This window comes from Leptodactylus fuscus, chromosome 8, assembly GCF_031893055.1.
Source record: "Leptodactylus fuscus isolate aLepFus1 chromosome 8, aLepFus1.hap2, whole genome shotgun sequence".
Lineage (NCBI taxonomy): Eukaryota > Metazoa > Chordata > Amphibia > Anura > Leptodactylidae > Leptodactylus > Leptodactylus fuscus.
In genome coordinates this window covers 72,544,147-72,562,214 of record NC_134272.1, presented here as the reverse complement: position 1 = coordinate 72,562,214, position 18,068 = coordinate 72,544,147, and the positions used below count along the sequence as shown (strand labels likewise).

General features: G+C 43.4%; 1 protein-coding gene across 2 annotated transcripts; it reads right to left on the bottom strand.

The window, feature by feature from the left end:
* Positions 1-1,667: 1,667 nt before the first annotated feature.
* On the bottom strand, positions 1,668-17,178 carry LOC142216392 (FAST kinase domain-containing protein 1, mitochondrial-like). Of its 2 annotated transcripts, none has more exons than XM_075284191.1 (15): positions 17,126-17,178; positions 14,502-14,891; positions 13,803-13,871; positions 11,974-12,099; positions 10,918-11,316; positions 10,118-10,228; positions 9,473-9,604; positions 8,643-9,129; positions 7,185-7,299; positions 6,521-6,649; positions 5,180-5,311; positions 3,700-3,804; positions 2,821-2,941; positions 2,379-2,490; positions 1,668-1,774 (listed from the first exon to the last, which is right to left on the bottom strand). In XM_075284191.1, the coding sequence occupies exons 2-15, from the start codon at positions 14,834-14,836 to the stop codon at positions 1,685-1,687; spliced, it is 2,463 nt and encodes an 820-aa protein (XP_075140292.1). In that variant the 5' UTR covers positions 14,837-14,891; positions 17,126-17,178; the 3' UTR covers positions 1,668-1,684. The 2 variants fall into 2 exon arrangements, with proteins under 2 accessions (XP_075140292.1, XP_075140291.1); XM_075284190.1 differs by having other exon boundaries at positions 17,089-17,159.
* Between the last annotated feature and the right edge of the window lie 890 nt (positions 17,179-18,068).

The following is an 18,068-nucleotide window of genomic DNA, read 5'->3' as shown; positions in this document are numbered from 1 at the left end:
TTTTGGTCTGACATATCTATGAATTTTTATTTATTTATTTTTTTACTTGAAGAGTCTTCTTTTTTTCCCCCCGAAACCGCGCCACTCTTATCTGTGTGCAGTGTTTAATATTGCAGACCATCATTAGAGATTAGCGAATATACTCAATCGAATACCTCCATGGTGTAGCTCCCAGCGCCAGGGAGGTGGGGTGGGCAGTAAAAATTCGATGCCCCCAGAAGTGTTTTTCCAATGAGAGCTTTGCAGCAGCAGGTATTCGATCAAGTACATTCACTCATCTTGAACCATCATCATTTCTTTAAAGAAAACTAACTGCAATACCAGACAAAACCAATGGACAAGAATGGCACCATTTCAGGAAAATGAAATTATCTACCTTCATACTAAAAAATGAGCATATTTTAAGTAGAGAAGCAGTCTGTGCTGCAAGTGGTGGCAGCATCACTATTGCCTAATTCTGTGTACTCACAGCCTCTTATCTACAACCTAGCGTAGTGTAACAGCAGCAATTATTTGAGTGTCTTTTCTATCCCCTTCCCCTCTTCATAGAAGATAATGGAGGAAGTAACTACCTAAAAACTGAAAACAGATTTCTTTGATATTATAAAGTATCATAACCTTTATTAGCTGGAGGTACGCTTTAATCTGCCGATAAAGTATTCAGGAAACAAAACTAATATGAAGACTGTGGTGTTTTACAAGAGCTTACTAAATATTTCCTGAGCATATTTGGTTCATCTGCTCATACATGTACATGTAACTACAAGCAGGGGGACATTCTGACACCTATGATGTTGGCCTGTCATAGGGAAAATAGATTAGCCAGCCATTTCAAGTTGTCTAATTTAGTCCACAGACTACTCGGCTTGTCTTCTAGAATCTCCTTCAATGTTGCTTATGGATCCTCCTTGGGTAATAGTTACCTAACAAAAGCTGACCATACACTCCTACCTGATCCCACTTATTTTGGTGGAATCAGCTGACATTGACTTACTGTCCCTTGGTGTATGCAGCTGCAGAGAAGAAGGATCATATTATAGTGGCTGTCCAAGATCTGATTACAATGGCTTATCCTCACCAATATCAGATTATTGAGGATATGACACCCAGCACCCCCACTGATCAATGAAATACAGTGCACAGAACCAGACAGCTCATTATACTGCGTAGTGGCCATGCATCACTATTGGATCTTATCTGCTTCTTGCTCTCTACATTAGACCCGACCAAAATTCTGGATCCAAAATATCATCTCCATAAAGAGGTGCTGCCCTTTAAAAGTTATGAATAAGTAGCTAGGTTTAACAAAAATTTCAGGAGGAGCGGGAGATGGTCGGAGCATGCAAGTCCATTGTCATTCATCAGCCACAACTAAGCAATGGATCTGACCAACCTCAACACTTTCCTAAAAGGTATAAATCATTCCTGAGATCTAGACCAAGTATGATCGTGTAGATTTCAGTCCAGGCGCACCTCCCTGCCAGACAATGCGCACTCACCCCTTACACCATAGAGGTGAAGACTGGTGTGCTATACTCCAGTCTTCATAGATCAGCCCCAGTGTCCCCATCGTACAGATCAACCATCACAGTAAGTGACACCTTCGTTCATCACAAAAGGTAACTAATAGGGGAATAGTGAGGTAATAAAATATTTTAATCTTCAACAAAACATACATAGTATGTCAGAGGTCAGCATAGATCTTCGTCCTGAGGTATTGGATCTGATTCTCTCTTCCCGATACAGTCAAAGATTTCCATTCATAACTGGGGATCTGTAGGAGAAATGAAATCTGGTATCAGAAACAATTTACCGGCGGAATATAAGAAGACTATTGAGGAGTCTAGAGAGCCTTCCAAGTGTTGACTGATTTTGCAGTTAGGAATTTGGAGCTGATTTTGAGGCAGATCCCACCTCAGAATGAATCCCAAATCCCATCTGGAATCGGCACCCCATTGTTTTCAGTTTAGTGGCTCCCTCTTAAAAGGAAATCTACCACCAGTAAAATCTGTTCTACACCATATTGTGCTCACACCTATCTCATGTCAAAGGGAATACTTGCTGCTGAGAAAATCCACATGTAATAGGTCTCACGGTCCAGATAGGGAACAATTTTAAGACTGACGGGGACAGGTAAAAGTCAGCCAAATCTACCAATGTCAGCGGGACCAGATGACGATCTAATCTGCATGTAGTGTCAAGGGATCAGCGTGGGCCACACAGTGGTCTGGGCTGATATCCAGGCCAGGGTATGTTCTCCCTGTGGTTGTGTGGGTTTCCTTTGGATATTCCGGTTTCCTCCCACACTGATAGGGAATGTGGACAGTGACAGTGAAGGATGACAATATCTATAAAGTGATATGGGTATGGTGTAGCACCTGAATGACACGGTATCCCAGGATCTCCAAATGCCTTTTCTTCATTGCAAATTGTCCTTTCAAATGCGTATTCAGGCAGAAGGCCTTGGCACTAAGCAAATCCACTGCAAACCTGTCATAGAAACCAAATTAAATCAGATCAGATTTTTTTTTTTTTATCCTAAAACAAAATAAATAGGTGCAGGGGAATTTAATATCCAGCCCTCACACGTAATGCAGAAAATAAAGTTATTCCTATGGATAAAGCTCTGCTCACTGTCGTTCAATAAGAACCCTACAGGTTTACTTCCAGCCTAGAATCTGGGATGGACCCTGAATACTGAATGACAGCAAGCAGAGAGCCTGAGCCATATGGGATTGGTAGAGGAAGTAGACATGAATAAAATGGAATACAAGAAAATATACATGAAAGTACAGGAGTCTATTAGAAGTAGTCGCTGACCTCTGAACTCCTTCTAGTGACCGACCATCAGGGTCACCTGTCTTTACCGAGTCCCCAGAGACACCGTCCGGCTCCTGGTATGGAACTGGCTTTTTATCCTTGTCCAATATGAATTCATAATCTAAGAAAACAAAATATTGCAAACTTTAAGAGATATTTAAAGCAGCATGAGAAAGCTAAGACATAGTATATAAGATATGCTGAGTCAAGCTGTCAGGGTGCATGCACACAAAAAAACAGGAGGTCATTTTAAGGTTTTTTTTTTTTTTTTTTTTTGCAGTATCTTAATTTTAGAAGTAAAACAAAATTATTTAAACACGTTTCACCTGTGAAATTAAGAGATTGCAAACATAAAAAATTGCATGCTCCCCCCCCCCCACAATGTACTTCTGGTGCATCCAAACTGCAATCCAACTCAAATGAATTTTAGGGCTCCCCCTACTGGCTCGTTCCTCCAACAGCTGTATTGCAGCAGGTGCAGATTACCAAGCCAAGTTGTAGAAATAAGAACTGCACCCTTCTATATTTTGGCACCTTTCGTTGGCTGAGATTCCTGCGCATTCTCATGAATTAACTTTGACCTCCATGTATGCACTCTCACTTTCCATGCACATTATAAAGTCTGTCATCAATCAGGATTGGGGCCCCTAAATAAGCATCATGTCCTTATACTGATGGGGTAACCTGGTAATCCTAGTCCTATCCATGACTGTGTTTTACAACCTCTTATGCTTTGATCTAATGGTATCTGCAGTTGTAGCACATTGTACACCCCTCGGACATGTTGATGGTTTAGGAACGCCAAACCTGGTGATGCGTTTTCCTTTAAAGCATGGCAACATCCTTGTGTTTGCCATAAGCTGTATACGAAGATCTTACCTATAGAATAACAGTATGGTGTTGTTACAAACGTCTTTGTATAATGTTCTCCTCCTAAAACTTCCTCCAATGATAACAGAAGCTGCTGGTTCATGGCGGTCATCTCTGTAGAATGAAGTTGCTGTGTTACTGTTACAGATAGAACATTATGGAAGACGCCCACTAGGGCCAATTCTCAGTCATACTTTAACAAACTCAATCTGGACTGGGATTTGAACTCTGGGTACATGTAGTTCAGTAGAGAGGTGCCATGCTTTTCGGGGTTCCTCAGATGTTCTTTTAAAGGGATTTTTTGGGCCTTACTAACTGATCACCCATCCTTAGGAAGGTTCATCGATAGAATAGGTCATCAATTAAAATATCCTGGATCCTTTTAGTTTATAATAACCTTAGAATACACTACTTTGAGGTTCTATATATGAATAGTATTGAACACTGATCTAAACCATTGGACCATCCTCATATGACATGATCTAATATCTGTCTGCCCCTTCCCTGAGCTTGAGGACTGGGTTTTGTTTCCCCCACTTAGAATTCAGCCTGACTGAATATAGGGGATCTGCAGTGCTCCTATTAACCCCTTCCCAACAGAATAGGAGCACTGCAGATCCCCTATATTTAGCCTATATTTCCAAGAGGGGGGAAAAACAAAAACAAAGTCTTAGGGAAGGGGCAGACAGACAACTTTTTTTCCCCCGCTACGGCGTTTACCGTACAGGAAAAAAAAAATATATATATTTTTTGCATTTATTAGACCCCCTAGGGGTCTTGAACCCCAGGGGGTCTGATCATTAATGCAATGCATTGCAATCGTCATTTCTTTTGAAAAGAAAAGAAACAAAAGAAAAGCACTGCAGGCCGGGGAACCTTTACAGAAGCGCTGAGGGGAATCCCCAGCTGCCAGGGATTCCCCTCAGTGTTTCTGCCGGCGGCCGGCCGCAGTTTCCCTTCAGGTCCGGCAGCCAAGGTCTTCCTTCAGGTCCACCCTCAGCACTCCTGCCGGGGGCAGGGGATCTCCCTCAGCGCTTCAGGTCAGCCCTTGAGAGAGAAGTCGTGCCCGCTTCATCCTCTCTCCAGGGGCATGGCAGCGCCTGCCGCCTCCCCGCAGCGGTTCCCCTCGGAGGCTTCAAGTTCCACCTGTGGAGGGCATCTCCGCTGTAACTTTTACCGCCATTACTGCTGTAAGAGTTACAATGGAGGTGCCGGTTGCCATAGTGACCGCTCTGGAGCATAGCGGCGCCATTATAGCTACAGTGCGAGTCATTACGGTAATTCAGCAATATTATAGTTACAGACCCTGCATACAGACACCGGGGCGGGTGCCGGGCCACAGCATTGCCACGCTGGTGTCTGTATGCCGGGTCTGTAACTATAATATTGCTGAATTACCGTAATGACTCGCACATAAACTGTGCTGAAAAACTCGGCTTATACTCAAGTATATACGGTATATATTTGGCTTCAGAAATCTGCCTCTTACCTTTCTTCTTCATGTGCTGACAGTATGGTTCATGGAACCATGGAATCTGATATTCTGGGTGTTCAATGCACACCGCACGATTCAGTTCCATAAGATAATGCCGTAAACTCATGCTCTGGGCATGCGGATAAGCTGAAATAGAACATTTCATGGACTGAGTCAGTGACTAAGAGAATATTGGTAACTCGCACTGGTTAGAGTCAGGTCATTTGCCCAATTCCTCAGTTTCTGACAATATACAGTATATCCATCATTTACCTGATAACAAGGCCAGTCTATACATTATGTATGAAGCGCTTACATGCAAGGACAGCACTAACTGGTGCCTTAAAGGCTGTATCTTCCCCAGTCATCCAGCACAGCTCTCGCTTAGTGACTGTTTGGTGGATGCGACTGCTCCAGTCCAGGAATGGTACAGGCCATAGGCACTGGGGCTTAGCAATAAGACCAAAGAGGCCAGTAATATGGCACGTGACCACTGTGGCCATTGACTGCCTGCAGCACGGACATCCTGTTTGCTGGAATCACTGGGAGACAGAGAGGTATTACAGTTTATTTATTTTGCTCATCTATATAGCGCCATTGTATTCTGCAACGCTTGTACAGATTCTTTTTGTTTTATGTTTTTTTTGCATTTGTATACACAGTTTTAATATGTTGGATAACTCCTTTAGGCTGGCTATACACATTAGATGTACATTTAGATGCCTGCAAACCTCTGAAAATTGCAGTGCACTTCTCAATATACCCAACACCTAACCCTGGTGTCCTCCTCCCATTCCCACAGCACTAGCAATGTCTAACATTTACATACACATAGCTGAGATCCCTATATACACTGTTCATTGTATGTAATTGCCCCTTCCAGCAGACGTCCTTCTCCCAGACCGCCTATAGGCATTGGCCTGCTCTGCTTAGGGCTCGTTCACATCTGCGTCCGGTCTGCGTTTTGCAGGTTTCCATTACCTGCTCGAAACTGGGCAGGAGACAGAATCCTGCAGGCATTTTTCAAGCCCATTCATTTGAATGGGTTTGGAAAGTGTCCAGCCGTGAGCGCCGGTGAGCTAAACCGGTTTTTTTTTTTTTGTTTTTTTTTAACCGGACACAAAGTCCTGCATGTCTGACTGTGTCCGGTTGAAAAAAAACCCGGTTTCGCCGTGGAGACCATAAAACGCTCGTGGGTGGACACTTTTCAGAGACGCTGGCATCTGCAGGATTTATTAAGTTCCAAGGGTAACTATAGGAATATTTGATGCTTGTAGGGGCCCTTTACTATCTGCAATCCACCATATGTATGAATATATTACAGACCCCACACTATAACAACAAAAGCAGACTTACACGTCAAGTGGGCATCCAGCTGGCGTAAGAAGTCAATGTTGAATATAGAATTTATTAATTGTTCTGGAAACAGTTCTGCCAAAGCAAAATGGTAGCAGATTTGCAGCAAGCATGAAGAACTCAACGTATCTATGTAAGAAAATAAATATATAAAGACATGGTTACTAAAAAATATAAATTCAATGTGTAAGTCTTTTAAGAAAAGCTTCAACTTTAGAGGAATCCACCCTAAAGGAAATCTGCAACCAATATATTAACTTATAGGTCCATATAAAATAGAAATGAAGCCACTATACATGTCTGGATCCTATTGTACCTATTGTATACAGTGTGATACAGTGTCCATAGTTACAGACTGCAAACCTTCTGTAGTCTGATCCTGCAGACCATAAAATATGGACAAAAGAAAGGGAGCGCAGGTCCAGATTGCATTGGGTTTGCATGGATACACATAGTACTGAGTTTGTCTATGAAGATCAATTGCTGCTTACTATACTGAATTACTGCATAGTATATGGTATATGTATAGGTACATGGTATATGTATAGGTATTTGGTATAAGTATTGGTATATGGTATATGTATAGGTATATGGTATATGTATCAGTATATGGTATGTGTATAGGTATATGGTATATGTATAGGTATACAGTATATGTATATACCTTTATGCTCCAATACATGTTGTAAACATATGTCAAAGAATTCTCTTCCCTGAGGAGGTTCATAGTTCAGGAAACTAAAAGGTCGTAGAACGGTAAGGATATTGGATGGATGAATCTGGAAGAAAGTAGATGGATATAGAAAACAGAAGTTATTTAAAAGAAAAAAAAATGCATTAAAGGTGATGTCCGGGATGCAGTATTTTTTTTTTTTTTTTTTTTTTTTTTTATTGCCCATCATCAGGATAGGCTATAAATACCCGAGCAGTAGGGGTGGCCGGGTGTTGGACCAGTCAGCTGAATAAAGCCACTTGTGGCATCTGTTCCGTTAACAATATGGGGCAGACCGCTCCATCTGCTGTACAGCACCAGGCGCCTCTTCCTAGAGCTCAGTATACAGTATTACACAGTAGTATTATGTGAAATATATGCAAATCTGTTTTCCAAGATGTAAGTAGGAAAACAGTGCCTCTGTACGCTGTGTACCAAGACACTATTTTCCTAATTACATCCTGGAAAACAGATTTGCATATATTTCCCATAATCCCCTAGTGGAGCAAAAATGGCTTGTAAGTCTCCATATGCCTGTAAAGGTGCCCACTCCCCTAAGGAGTGTTATTATTCCCTGACCCTGGTCTATAGTCTCTAACCCAGCCAAACTAGTATCCCTACGCTGTGCTGATGAGATCCAACAGATTAAAACAGCGCTGTCCACAGCTGGGAATCTGTACCTTTTGGAATGAAAATACTAGTTTGGCAATAACTCCGCATTATGTTATTAGGTTTATTGAAAAAAGTCATGCATGATGTTAAGGGGTGGTCCTAACTGGCAGCGTACAGAGGCACCTTTTTCCTAATTACATCCTGGAAAACAGATTTGCATATATTTCCCATAATCCCCCAGTGGAGCAAAAATGGCTTGTAAGTCTCCATATGCCTGTAAAGGTGCCCACTCTTAAGGAGTGTTAGTATCCCCTGACAGTAGTATTATGTACAGGGTGGGCACTGGAAGAGGCTCCGTACAGAAGATCGGTCCAGGGGCCAGGTGGTGGCCTCCATCTATAAAGTACTTGTGGCCTATTCTGTGGATAGGCCATAAAAAAAAAAGTTAAGCATGGACAAGCCACTTAAAAGACACTTTGGTGAATTGATCAATAGTTATACATCAGAAGACTAGTGTAGGGGGTGACACTAAGGTGTGCATATGGCACAAGGAACTTTCCACATCTGCCCCACATAAGGGGCAGATGCCAAGGCAAGGACGCTTTGGCCTTACCGATTTACTAACTCATTGGTGTAGATTCCCATCCTGGCAGCCACTTCACAGTCAGTCCCTGCCCCAGTTGGGCCTTATTAAGTATGATGTATAATACGCCAGTCTTAATAAATTTGCCCCATTGTCTCCTAAAGACAGCCCCCCTCCATATAGAAACTACAGAGGACATCCCCCTCCTGAAATACCTTTGCAATATCCTCCATGGTCACTGCAGCAAGTGTCTGTAGAATTGGGGTCCTCACATAGTTCATTTGCGTTAAAAAAATAGCAAGTTTGGTGACGTTTCTCCAGGTGACCTCCTGCAGTAAGCGCTGGCAGGTATCTAACACTCCCTCTATAAGGTCTTCACTCATCCAATGCCTGGTCCTCACTTGTATAATTTCATCCAGTAGAAGGTCAATGTTGTCCACATACCGGAGTCGCTCTAGTGCACAGTGGTTCAGTTTTTGGAGGAGTTCCCTAGAAGTTTTATGGTGGTTTCCAAAGGCACGAGGTGTTTTTGACAACTGTATGAGTAGGACGGCTATCTTTTCCAGGCTTGGCAAGTTGCATTGCTGGATTATATCATCAAGTTTAGCGAGGACGGCTTCATCCACCTGGTTGAGGTTCAACAGAGAAAGGGCTTTGGCCATTGTTGCCACCTCAGATGGTATAAAGTTAGTAATTATGGTCCTGTAGGATAAAAAAAATATATATATATTTACAGAGTTCCAGACCGGAGAAGCCCTAAAAGATGGTGAAATACTGACTGTGGTACCTGAGCGTCCAACTGCTTAGAGACTGGTCTATTACAGATCTGAGGGTCCATTCACACTGAGGAAAATGGTGTGGAATTTTTTCAGCAAATTCCTCACCATTTTCCTCCGTGTGGATGGACCCTTAAAGGAGTTGTACCAGTTAGCAAGTTATTACCTAAGCACAGATTAGCTAATAACTGGCTTGCCTCTGGGACCCCAAATCTTCCTAAAAACAGGACCCTGTATTCCCCGTAACAGCGGAGTCTGGAGTAACCTACCTCTGCAGATGCCTTTGCAGCTCCTTTGCTAGCCTGGTATGTGGGGGTGCTAACTGCACCAAGGCCTCAGTGATATGAAATAGCTGCGTGGGTTTGCAGCTATCCAGATTCTTTAGCAAGACAGAGCAGATTCTAAAAGAAGAAAAGGAAAGAAAAAAAAAAAAATGACCAAAATTAGTAACATTCACAATTTAACATAAGTAGTTGGATGCATGTAAATGCAGCAAGTTATTGTGTACAGAACAATGGTGACCAGGAAGGTGCAGGTCAGGGCTGGGGTGACAACAGCAGATACGGATTACCATAATTAATACCTTTCATGTCCTTTTGCACATGCAGTTTTATATACCATTAGAAATCCGTCATCGCATCATTGCTGGCCAGTAAGAAACACCCCCTGTGACAGTACAGAGCTAGTGACGAGGACGCTCAGGGTATCCCCTTCTAACAGCGGGCAGAGATCGGTGCTGAAACTAACAGCACTGATATCTCCAGCCCTGGGGCACATAATGGGAAAGCCACAGTGCACTGAATGTGCAGGAGGATATGAAAGGTCCTCTTTAACTACGGCCCCATGGGCCATTGACGTCACAAAATCTCTACTGTCCTGTAATGAATATAAACTGCGAAAATCCAATATATTACTTCTGGATGAGAGCGCTATTCTTGCATTCCATTTCTAGCATTGCCTTGAGGACCACAAGTAGCTGGCTCAGGTTCATCTCATCCATCAGGATCAGCAGCTTTTCTTCAAGCCTGAAGAGAAACATGAAATATGGAAGACATAAGTCTGGGCCAAACAAAGTCCTAAGCACTTACCTACTGAAAGGACTAAGGGGTTATCAAGGAAGGCATTTAAAGTCTGGGCCTGGGTGTTCCAGGGTCATTTCGACCCCAGGTCATGTGACTGAAGTCAGCGCCTGGCCCTTGGGTTGCGCCTGCTTGCACTCTTCCTCACCCTTATTCACAGGTAGTCACCTATGTTATAGGGGCTGGCTGACTATAGTAAAGTCACTCCCCACAGCACAGGTAACTACAGGTGAAAATGGAAGAGAAGGGAGGAGGTGCAGCAACTTGGGGTATAGGTATTGGTTCCGATCATGTGACCTGGGTCGGAACTGTCTAAAACCCCCCAAAAAACCCATTCCCTGAACAACAGCTTTAAAAAGGAGTTGTTTAATATTAGATGCAATGGTTTGATATCCAGTAAGAGCGCCACCCTCGTCCATGGGCTTTGTCTGGTATTGCTGGTATAGAATTGATGTAACATACTAGATACAAATCTAATCCAGTAGACCCTTGTATGGAATCTCAATTATTATGCCAATAAAACACATATGGAAGTTGTCCTGGTGTCTACACTTTGGCCAAGGAGCTGGATCCTGAACATTAAAGTACATGTGTGCTGTGTGTTACGCAAAAGACACGTCATTTCGGGCACTTACCTCTCCCTCATCTGAGGAGATCCCATTCTACTTAAGACATCAAACAGATCTGAAAAAGTCTCTGGATCATTACAGGTTTTCATCATCTCAACAAGTCTCGGCTTTGCCATAAGTGGGAAGTCCAATCCGTGTAGACGCAGTTGTTGGTACACGCCTGTAATGTTGGACAGGTTTTTGCCGTCCATGGAGTCTACATTCTGTTTGAACAAGTTGTCATACTTCTCCAGCAGGGAGACGTAGGTAAACTTATACTTGTAGAAGAGTCTCAGCGCCCTGAAGGCATGCCTGATGCTGGACACGTCAAATTTATGGATGGTGGACTCGGTCTTTTCTATCAGTCGTTCTTGCAGGCTTAGTGAGCTGACTGCATGCAAGCAGACCAGGAGACAGGATAATGTTCTGGAGAGCAGAAGATGGGACAAGGTTATTCTATAGGGGGCAGATGCACATTTGCAATAATATAACACAGTTGGTTCACATGGTCTTATAATGCACACTTATGATGCTCCCAACATACAGTGATGTGCAATTGTTTTAGGCAGGCATTCAAAAATATGCTGCAAAGTTTTTAGACTCATCAGCGGATTCATAGGCCTGCTTCAGGGACCTCCACGGGGCACAACTATTTTTGCTTAGGGAAGCTTCGAGGGACACAACATGTCTACTAGGCAAATAAATGGCTGGTTGTGTAATACATCAACAAGCTGGATCGGAGAGTGTGAGAGGCTCCTTGTTAGATGATTTATTAGATATTCATTCTGATTCTTAGGGAGTCCATCAGCAGGAGAATGGTGCTGCAACCAACCCAATACCTAGCGGTGGACAGAGTCCAGATCTGCCAGATTTCTCATACAACTGATAAAAGTGCCAAATTTTAAGACCGTTTTGTCACAGTTTGCACTGTCTACAAATTAGACGGGATTAGTAAATCTGCCCCAATGTACAAATTTACTCAAGGCCTCAGTTTATTATCTTATTTCATGATGGTTACAGTCTATCAAAGTGATGTAAGTGGGTGTGATAACTATAAATATACATATAGCTCTATAGACTCACGCAGGATCATCACAGGCATCCAAATTCTTGTCCACGACACTGGCTATGTGTCCTATAAGCGGACTGGTGGTCAGATCTTGTTTTCTCAGGCATACTGCAAACTTGGCTAATGTTGGAAGATCGAACCTGTGTGCAGAAAGAAAAGTCTGATCATAAGATGCACAATTACACTTCTGCCACCAAAAATCAGCATATTCGTTCAGTCCCACAGATAGATAGGTTACTGTCACCAGAACCAGCATATCACCCCAGCCCTGCAGATAGATAGGTTAGTGTCACCAGAGCCAACATATACCCCCAGCCCTGCAGATAGATAGGTTAGTGTCACCAGAACCAGCATATCACCCCAGCCCTGCAGATAGATAGGTTACTGTCACCAGAGCCAACATATACCCCCAGCCCTGCAGATAGATAGGTTAGTGTCACCAGAACCAGCATATCACCCCAGCCCTGCAGATAGATAGGTTACAGTCACCAGAACCAGCATATCACCCCAGCCCTACAGATAGATAGGTTACAGTCACCAGAACCAGCATATCACCCCAGCCCTATAGATAGATAGGTTACTGTCACCAGAGCCAACATATACCCCCAGCCCTGCAGATAGATAGGTTAGTGTCACCGGAACCCGCATATCACCCCAGCCCTGCAGATAGATAGGTTAGTGTCACCAGAACCAGCATATCACCCCAGCCCTGCAGATAGATAGGTTACAGTCACCAGAACCTGCATATCACCCCAGCCCTACAGATAGATAGCTTAGTGTCACCAGAACCAGCATATCACCCCAGTCCTGCAGATAGATAGGTTAGTGTCACCTGAATCAGTGTTTTCCTCTTGTGAATCGCTGCCTCCCTTGCGGAGATATCACCATTTTCGTCAATTTTCAACTCAGCTGTTTGGAGCAACAAGGGCACTGACCTACTTGGAGCAATGGCAAACACCCTCGATGCTCCAAAGAGCTTATCCGCATATTGACAAAAGCTGCAATATCTTTTCAATGGAGGAAGCAATTCACAAGGGGGAAACGCTGTTTGATTCAGGTGACCCTAACCTATCCATCTGAGGGTTTGGGCTGATATACTGGGTTTTGGTGAGACTCCTTTTAAATGGTTCTACAATAACACATTATAAAGCTTCATGCACATGGCTCCATTTTGTAAACAGCCATAATAGGGCATCTATAGAAGTGCCATATGAATCCCACAATAAAAATAAATAAAAAAATCTATCTAATCACGTTATACTCCACAGGACTCCAGGTAAGCACCCTAGAAGCAATGGTCCTAGAGGAACAATACCCATACTTACCAACATGTCTAGACCACTGTCTGGGAGGCACGTCCATTGTGAATTGTAGCCCTAAATGTGATTTAGGGAGCCAAGGCTACATCTAATGAAGTCATAACCTTGCACATACAATATACATACAGTGCCACTCACTGGAGGTTTGTAAGCTCGCTGACCTCCCCTTTTTCTAGATGCCTCAGGAAAGATGTCAAGTATGAGAAAGTGTCTGGTTAAGGTCACCCCATGGGGCCTTGTATGGACAAAGATCCATACACTAGTAAAAAACCCCACAAAGGACCCCCAAGTGCCACCGTACAGTTTTAGGTTATGTAAAAGAGGCCTAAGGCTTAATTCACATGGAGAGAAAAACTAAAAAATCCTCAAAAGTAATGTAAAAAACCTCAAGAGTAAAAAAAAAAAAAAAAAAAAAAAAAAAAAAAGTCTGATGTCACTGACTGCAATATACAGATTACTGACCACTTCTACTTTTTAACAGAGATGTATACCTCTAAGGAAACGTGTAGTGGAAACAAACTCACCTTTCTAATCTCCTCCAGCCTTCCACTACCAGCTGCTGGATTACTGAATCGTGCGCCTCCAGCTGAAACCTTGACATGAGCAAACAAAGAGTTAATATGGTAGGGTGTGCCCCTAGGCTGTGGTGGTCCCGCTACCACACCCAAGTAATAGTATTGTTAGGGTCCATTCACACAAAGTTTCCATGCACGGATTCTGACGCGGAATCCATGTGGAAAAAAAGCCTCTCGTTGACTTCAATGGGCTTCTTTTTCCGCCCGCGTTGGAATTTTCTTTCTAGCCCCCACCGTTCCTGAGCAATCATTATTGTTAGTTTCAGCACAATTAAGTTCTCTGCTGTCAGGTGGGCGGTCCTAGGCTGGAGCAGAAAGACAAGGACCGCCCACCTAACTGTTAAAGGCACAACTGTGCTAACAGTAATGGTTACTCAGGAACGGTGGGGGCCAGAGAAAAATTCCAACTGTGCCAGGATCATGGGAGGCATCTCATTCACAATTGTATAGCACCTGACCACCAGGTCGAAATAGATACTAGTGTTTTAAGCAATGTAAGCTTCTTCCAATACAACTTTGTCACTTCTAGGTAACCCTAAGCAATGGGATACCCTTTGCCTAAACCTCCCCTTGTTTTCTCATAGAATATCCTCCCAAATCCAAATCGCCCTGACAAAAATAACATAGAACGCATAGCCACTCACTTACATTAGTAAGGTGTATAAAACATCCACCAGTTCTTTGTCATCTAGAAGATCAACGTTGTTCTGTGCTAAAGTGCGAAGTCCAATAAATTCCGGGTGATCTCGGATTTGCCCAAACGTTCTACACTTGTCCGGCTTTCCTTCCTGAAAATACCAGAGCAGATTCACGGCGCAGCCCACATGATGTACCGTAAGTGCAGATCTGTTCATGCCGAGCAGCTGGAAGACTTGATATTCTGTTGTGCATTTTTTTAACTGGTCCAATAACGGCTCCGTTTTTACATTATGTGTCCGGAGGAGTCTCAGCGAGAAGCGGAGGGGGCTCTTCCAACAAAACATGGCGGCGATCTATAGAGATGTTGGCATTGTACTGAACATCCTCCCTTCCGCACACCTAGAATATAAGTGTACATTTCAATGGATTTAAGATTTTTGTTATTAGACATTTATAGGAAATATAGATGTAATATAATCAGACTCTATAATCATATACCTGATTAGTGGGGGCTGAGACCCAAGAATGGGGGTGTCCTTGTGCACTGCTAGGCTGAATATAGACATGACTGGTGACATGGTCACATTCACTTCAATGTAAGTGCCAGAGATAGTTACACTTACAATCAGCTTGGCCATGGTCAGGTTCATTGTGCAGCAGGGAAAAAGAACCCCCCCCTGCAAATCTTGGGATCAGTGGTGGTCAGTGGTCAGACCCCTACTGATCAGGTATTTATCCTCTACCCCATGGATGGAAGATAAATTCTGTTCTATTGGGTAGTTGGCATAACCCCCTTTCTCCTGACTACCCATACATGTTCAAATCAACCATATAGGTCTGTTGGTAGCAGCTTATCTCCCGAGAGCAAAAAGATCAAACATGTTGAAATCCATCAGCCTCATCATAGTCTTTACCAATATCAGGGGAGAGGTGAGAAGCCCCCATAGACATTAGGCAAACAATCCGTTCAATTGGCTGCATGATCTTAGGCTAGATTTTATATTTGTGGCCCATATTTCATCCTCCTATTACTTACCAAAATTGGTTTCAACATTGAATAACTGAAAAAATGTAGCAAAAGACACGTAAATTAAGCAGATGCCTCGCACACATTCACACAGGTTGGATCCATGTACATCTTTCCACATCAACAATCCACATCCAACACATTAAGGCCGGGGCCCCTCGGGACGTAAACACTGCGATTTGCCGCTGCGGGAAAAATCGCGGCGTTGTACAGTGCAGGCAAAGTGAATGGAATTCATGCGAATCCCATGCCCACTTTGGGGAAGAAATCGCAGCGCGGACTCGCTGCAATTTGCAAAGCCGTTGCGGCTTTGCAAATCGTAGCATGTCAATTATATCTACGGAAATGCCAGTGGCTTTCCCGTAGATATAATGGGAAAAGAAAGTCCGCGGAGGAAAACTCTGAACTTTCTCTTAAAAGCGCTGTGGAAAGAACCGCAATGCGATCAGGCAGTGTTTCTTTCTGCAGCAATTTAGCGCTGCGATTACGGCCCGTGGGGTCTTAGCCTAACAGGGTTTCGGTAACCTGGTTTACAAAAGTGGAGACCTGCTGAATACATACATAACGGATTCCACACGGAGACATTAATGATTATCCCACTAAGTGACCGTTCTCGGCAGAAACACAAGGTCAGCTTTAGATTTACGCAATGTAAACATATGCTGGTTTTTAACCCAATGTGTGAACATACTCTTAGACAGCCAATTAGGATATCCTTTTCAGAAGGAATCAGGTTGCCTGTAAGACTACCAATGACTCTGGTCTGTCAGACGTGACCCAGTTACAAGATCTTTATGTCACGTTATGACTTGCAACTCTATCACAAATGGGCGACAGCCACGGTCAGTCAAGAGCTGGAAATCTCCTCAAATTTACATAAAAAGCCAGTGATTGACAGTTACATATGTAACTACCTATACAATATTAATGATTGTATAACAATTAGAAATAATCATTTTATTTTAATGTTTTTTTTTCAACTCCGAATCCATAACCCTGCTTTAGTTGTACTGCAGTAATAAAGGTTTACAAATACAAAAGGTGGAGACAAAGCAAAGCTATTTACTAGATCCACGACACAGCTGATTTAGACCACTCTGTTCTAGACTCCAAAGATCCCCATACATTCTGGGAACTGCCATGTTGTATGTCACGGTTGTAGAGAGGTGCATAGACTTACTTTGCATGCAAACTGATTAGCCTTACATTGAATGACTGACATGCCCTGCAATAATTGCAGAGGGGTTGTCTAGACTTTGGAGCGGTCTATACTGACAATCTGGTCTATAATGAGGGGTGGTCTATACTGACAGTCCTGACTATACTGACAGTCCTGTGCACCCTCCATCCCACACATGGTAAGATGATAACATATCCAACCCCCATATAACACATCACTGACTAGAACTCTCATCACCACCAAGGTTCCCTAAATGAATGAAATACAAGAAACTCCATGTGACACTGGTCGTCGCGTTCATGACGTCATCCTGCAAGTCCTGCACTTCTTCCACGTAACTTTCTTGTATGACAGGAATAGCCTGAGGACGTGACACCCCCAATACATACATGAGAGCCCCAGACAGCTCGCCCCTTGCAGGCTTACACTGGGAGAAGGTCAGGATCCCGACAGGATTACTGGCGACAGCCGAGTTGACTTTCACTGACGATCACTTATAGGAGACGCTCTAGACCAAAGCAACAGAAAACCGAAACATCGATCGTCACTTTACCTTAATAGTGAGTGGTGATGCGCGCCATCTGCTGGACGCCAAGTGTAAGGTGTTCTAATGGTTTACTAAACTAAAGAGACATTACTAATGCAAGGGGAAGGCAGCTACTATAGCAACAGTTTGGGCTTTTCAAATTGGTACAAAATACAAGTGACTGCTGTCAGCATCAGTATGGAGAGTTGTAGAAGCTCCAAAATTCTGATTCAAATACACTCCGACTAAGCGTATGTTCACGGAAAATGAAGAAGAATTCCCTTTCATTACGGTCTAACTGCGACGGGATGCTGATGCAGTGAATTGGCATTACATTGAGGCATCTCTCTGATGATTGGGCCCCGGATGAACAGTCCTAATCAGCAGGGAGTCTCAAGTCGTGGCTGAATCCGCGGCAAGATCGAGCAGGACGCATCTTTTTTCCGCTTCCCGCCGCGATCTCTGCCTCCTATTGCAAACAATGGGATGTGGATTCCAGGAGGACTCTGCTACGGATTCAGGGGCGAAATGCGTGGCAAATTCCTCTGTTTGGACACAGCCTAAAAGTGTCAGGCGTCACTATTTGACAAACATTTGGCGCAAAATATGTAGACAAAAAAAACCTTTGGTCGTTGGGTGTTCAGGGAATTCGGCACTGGGTGGGGTGGGGTGAGAGCGAGCGGGAGGATATATATAACGCCTTACCTAAACACACTCATTACTAACTGTACTTCTGGACTGTAACAGAGTAAGAATGGACAGTAGATAGAGGATGAGGATAAGCAGGACCCGATCTCCAAAAGGAGAGCGTTGCTTATTGTCTGCTGGATGTCCCTGTCAAGT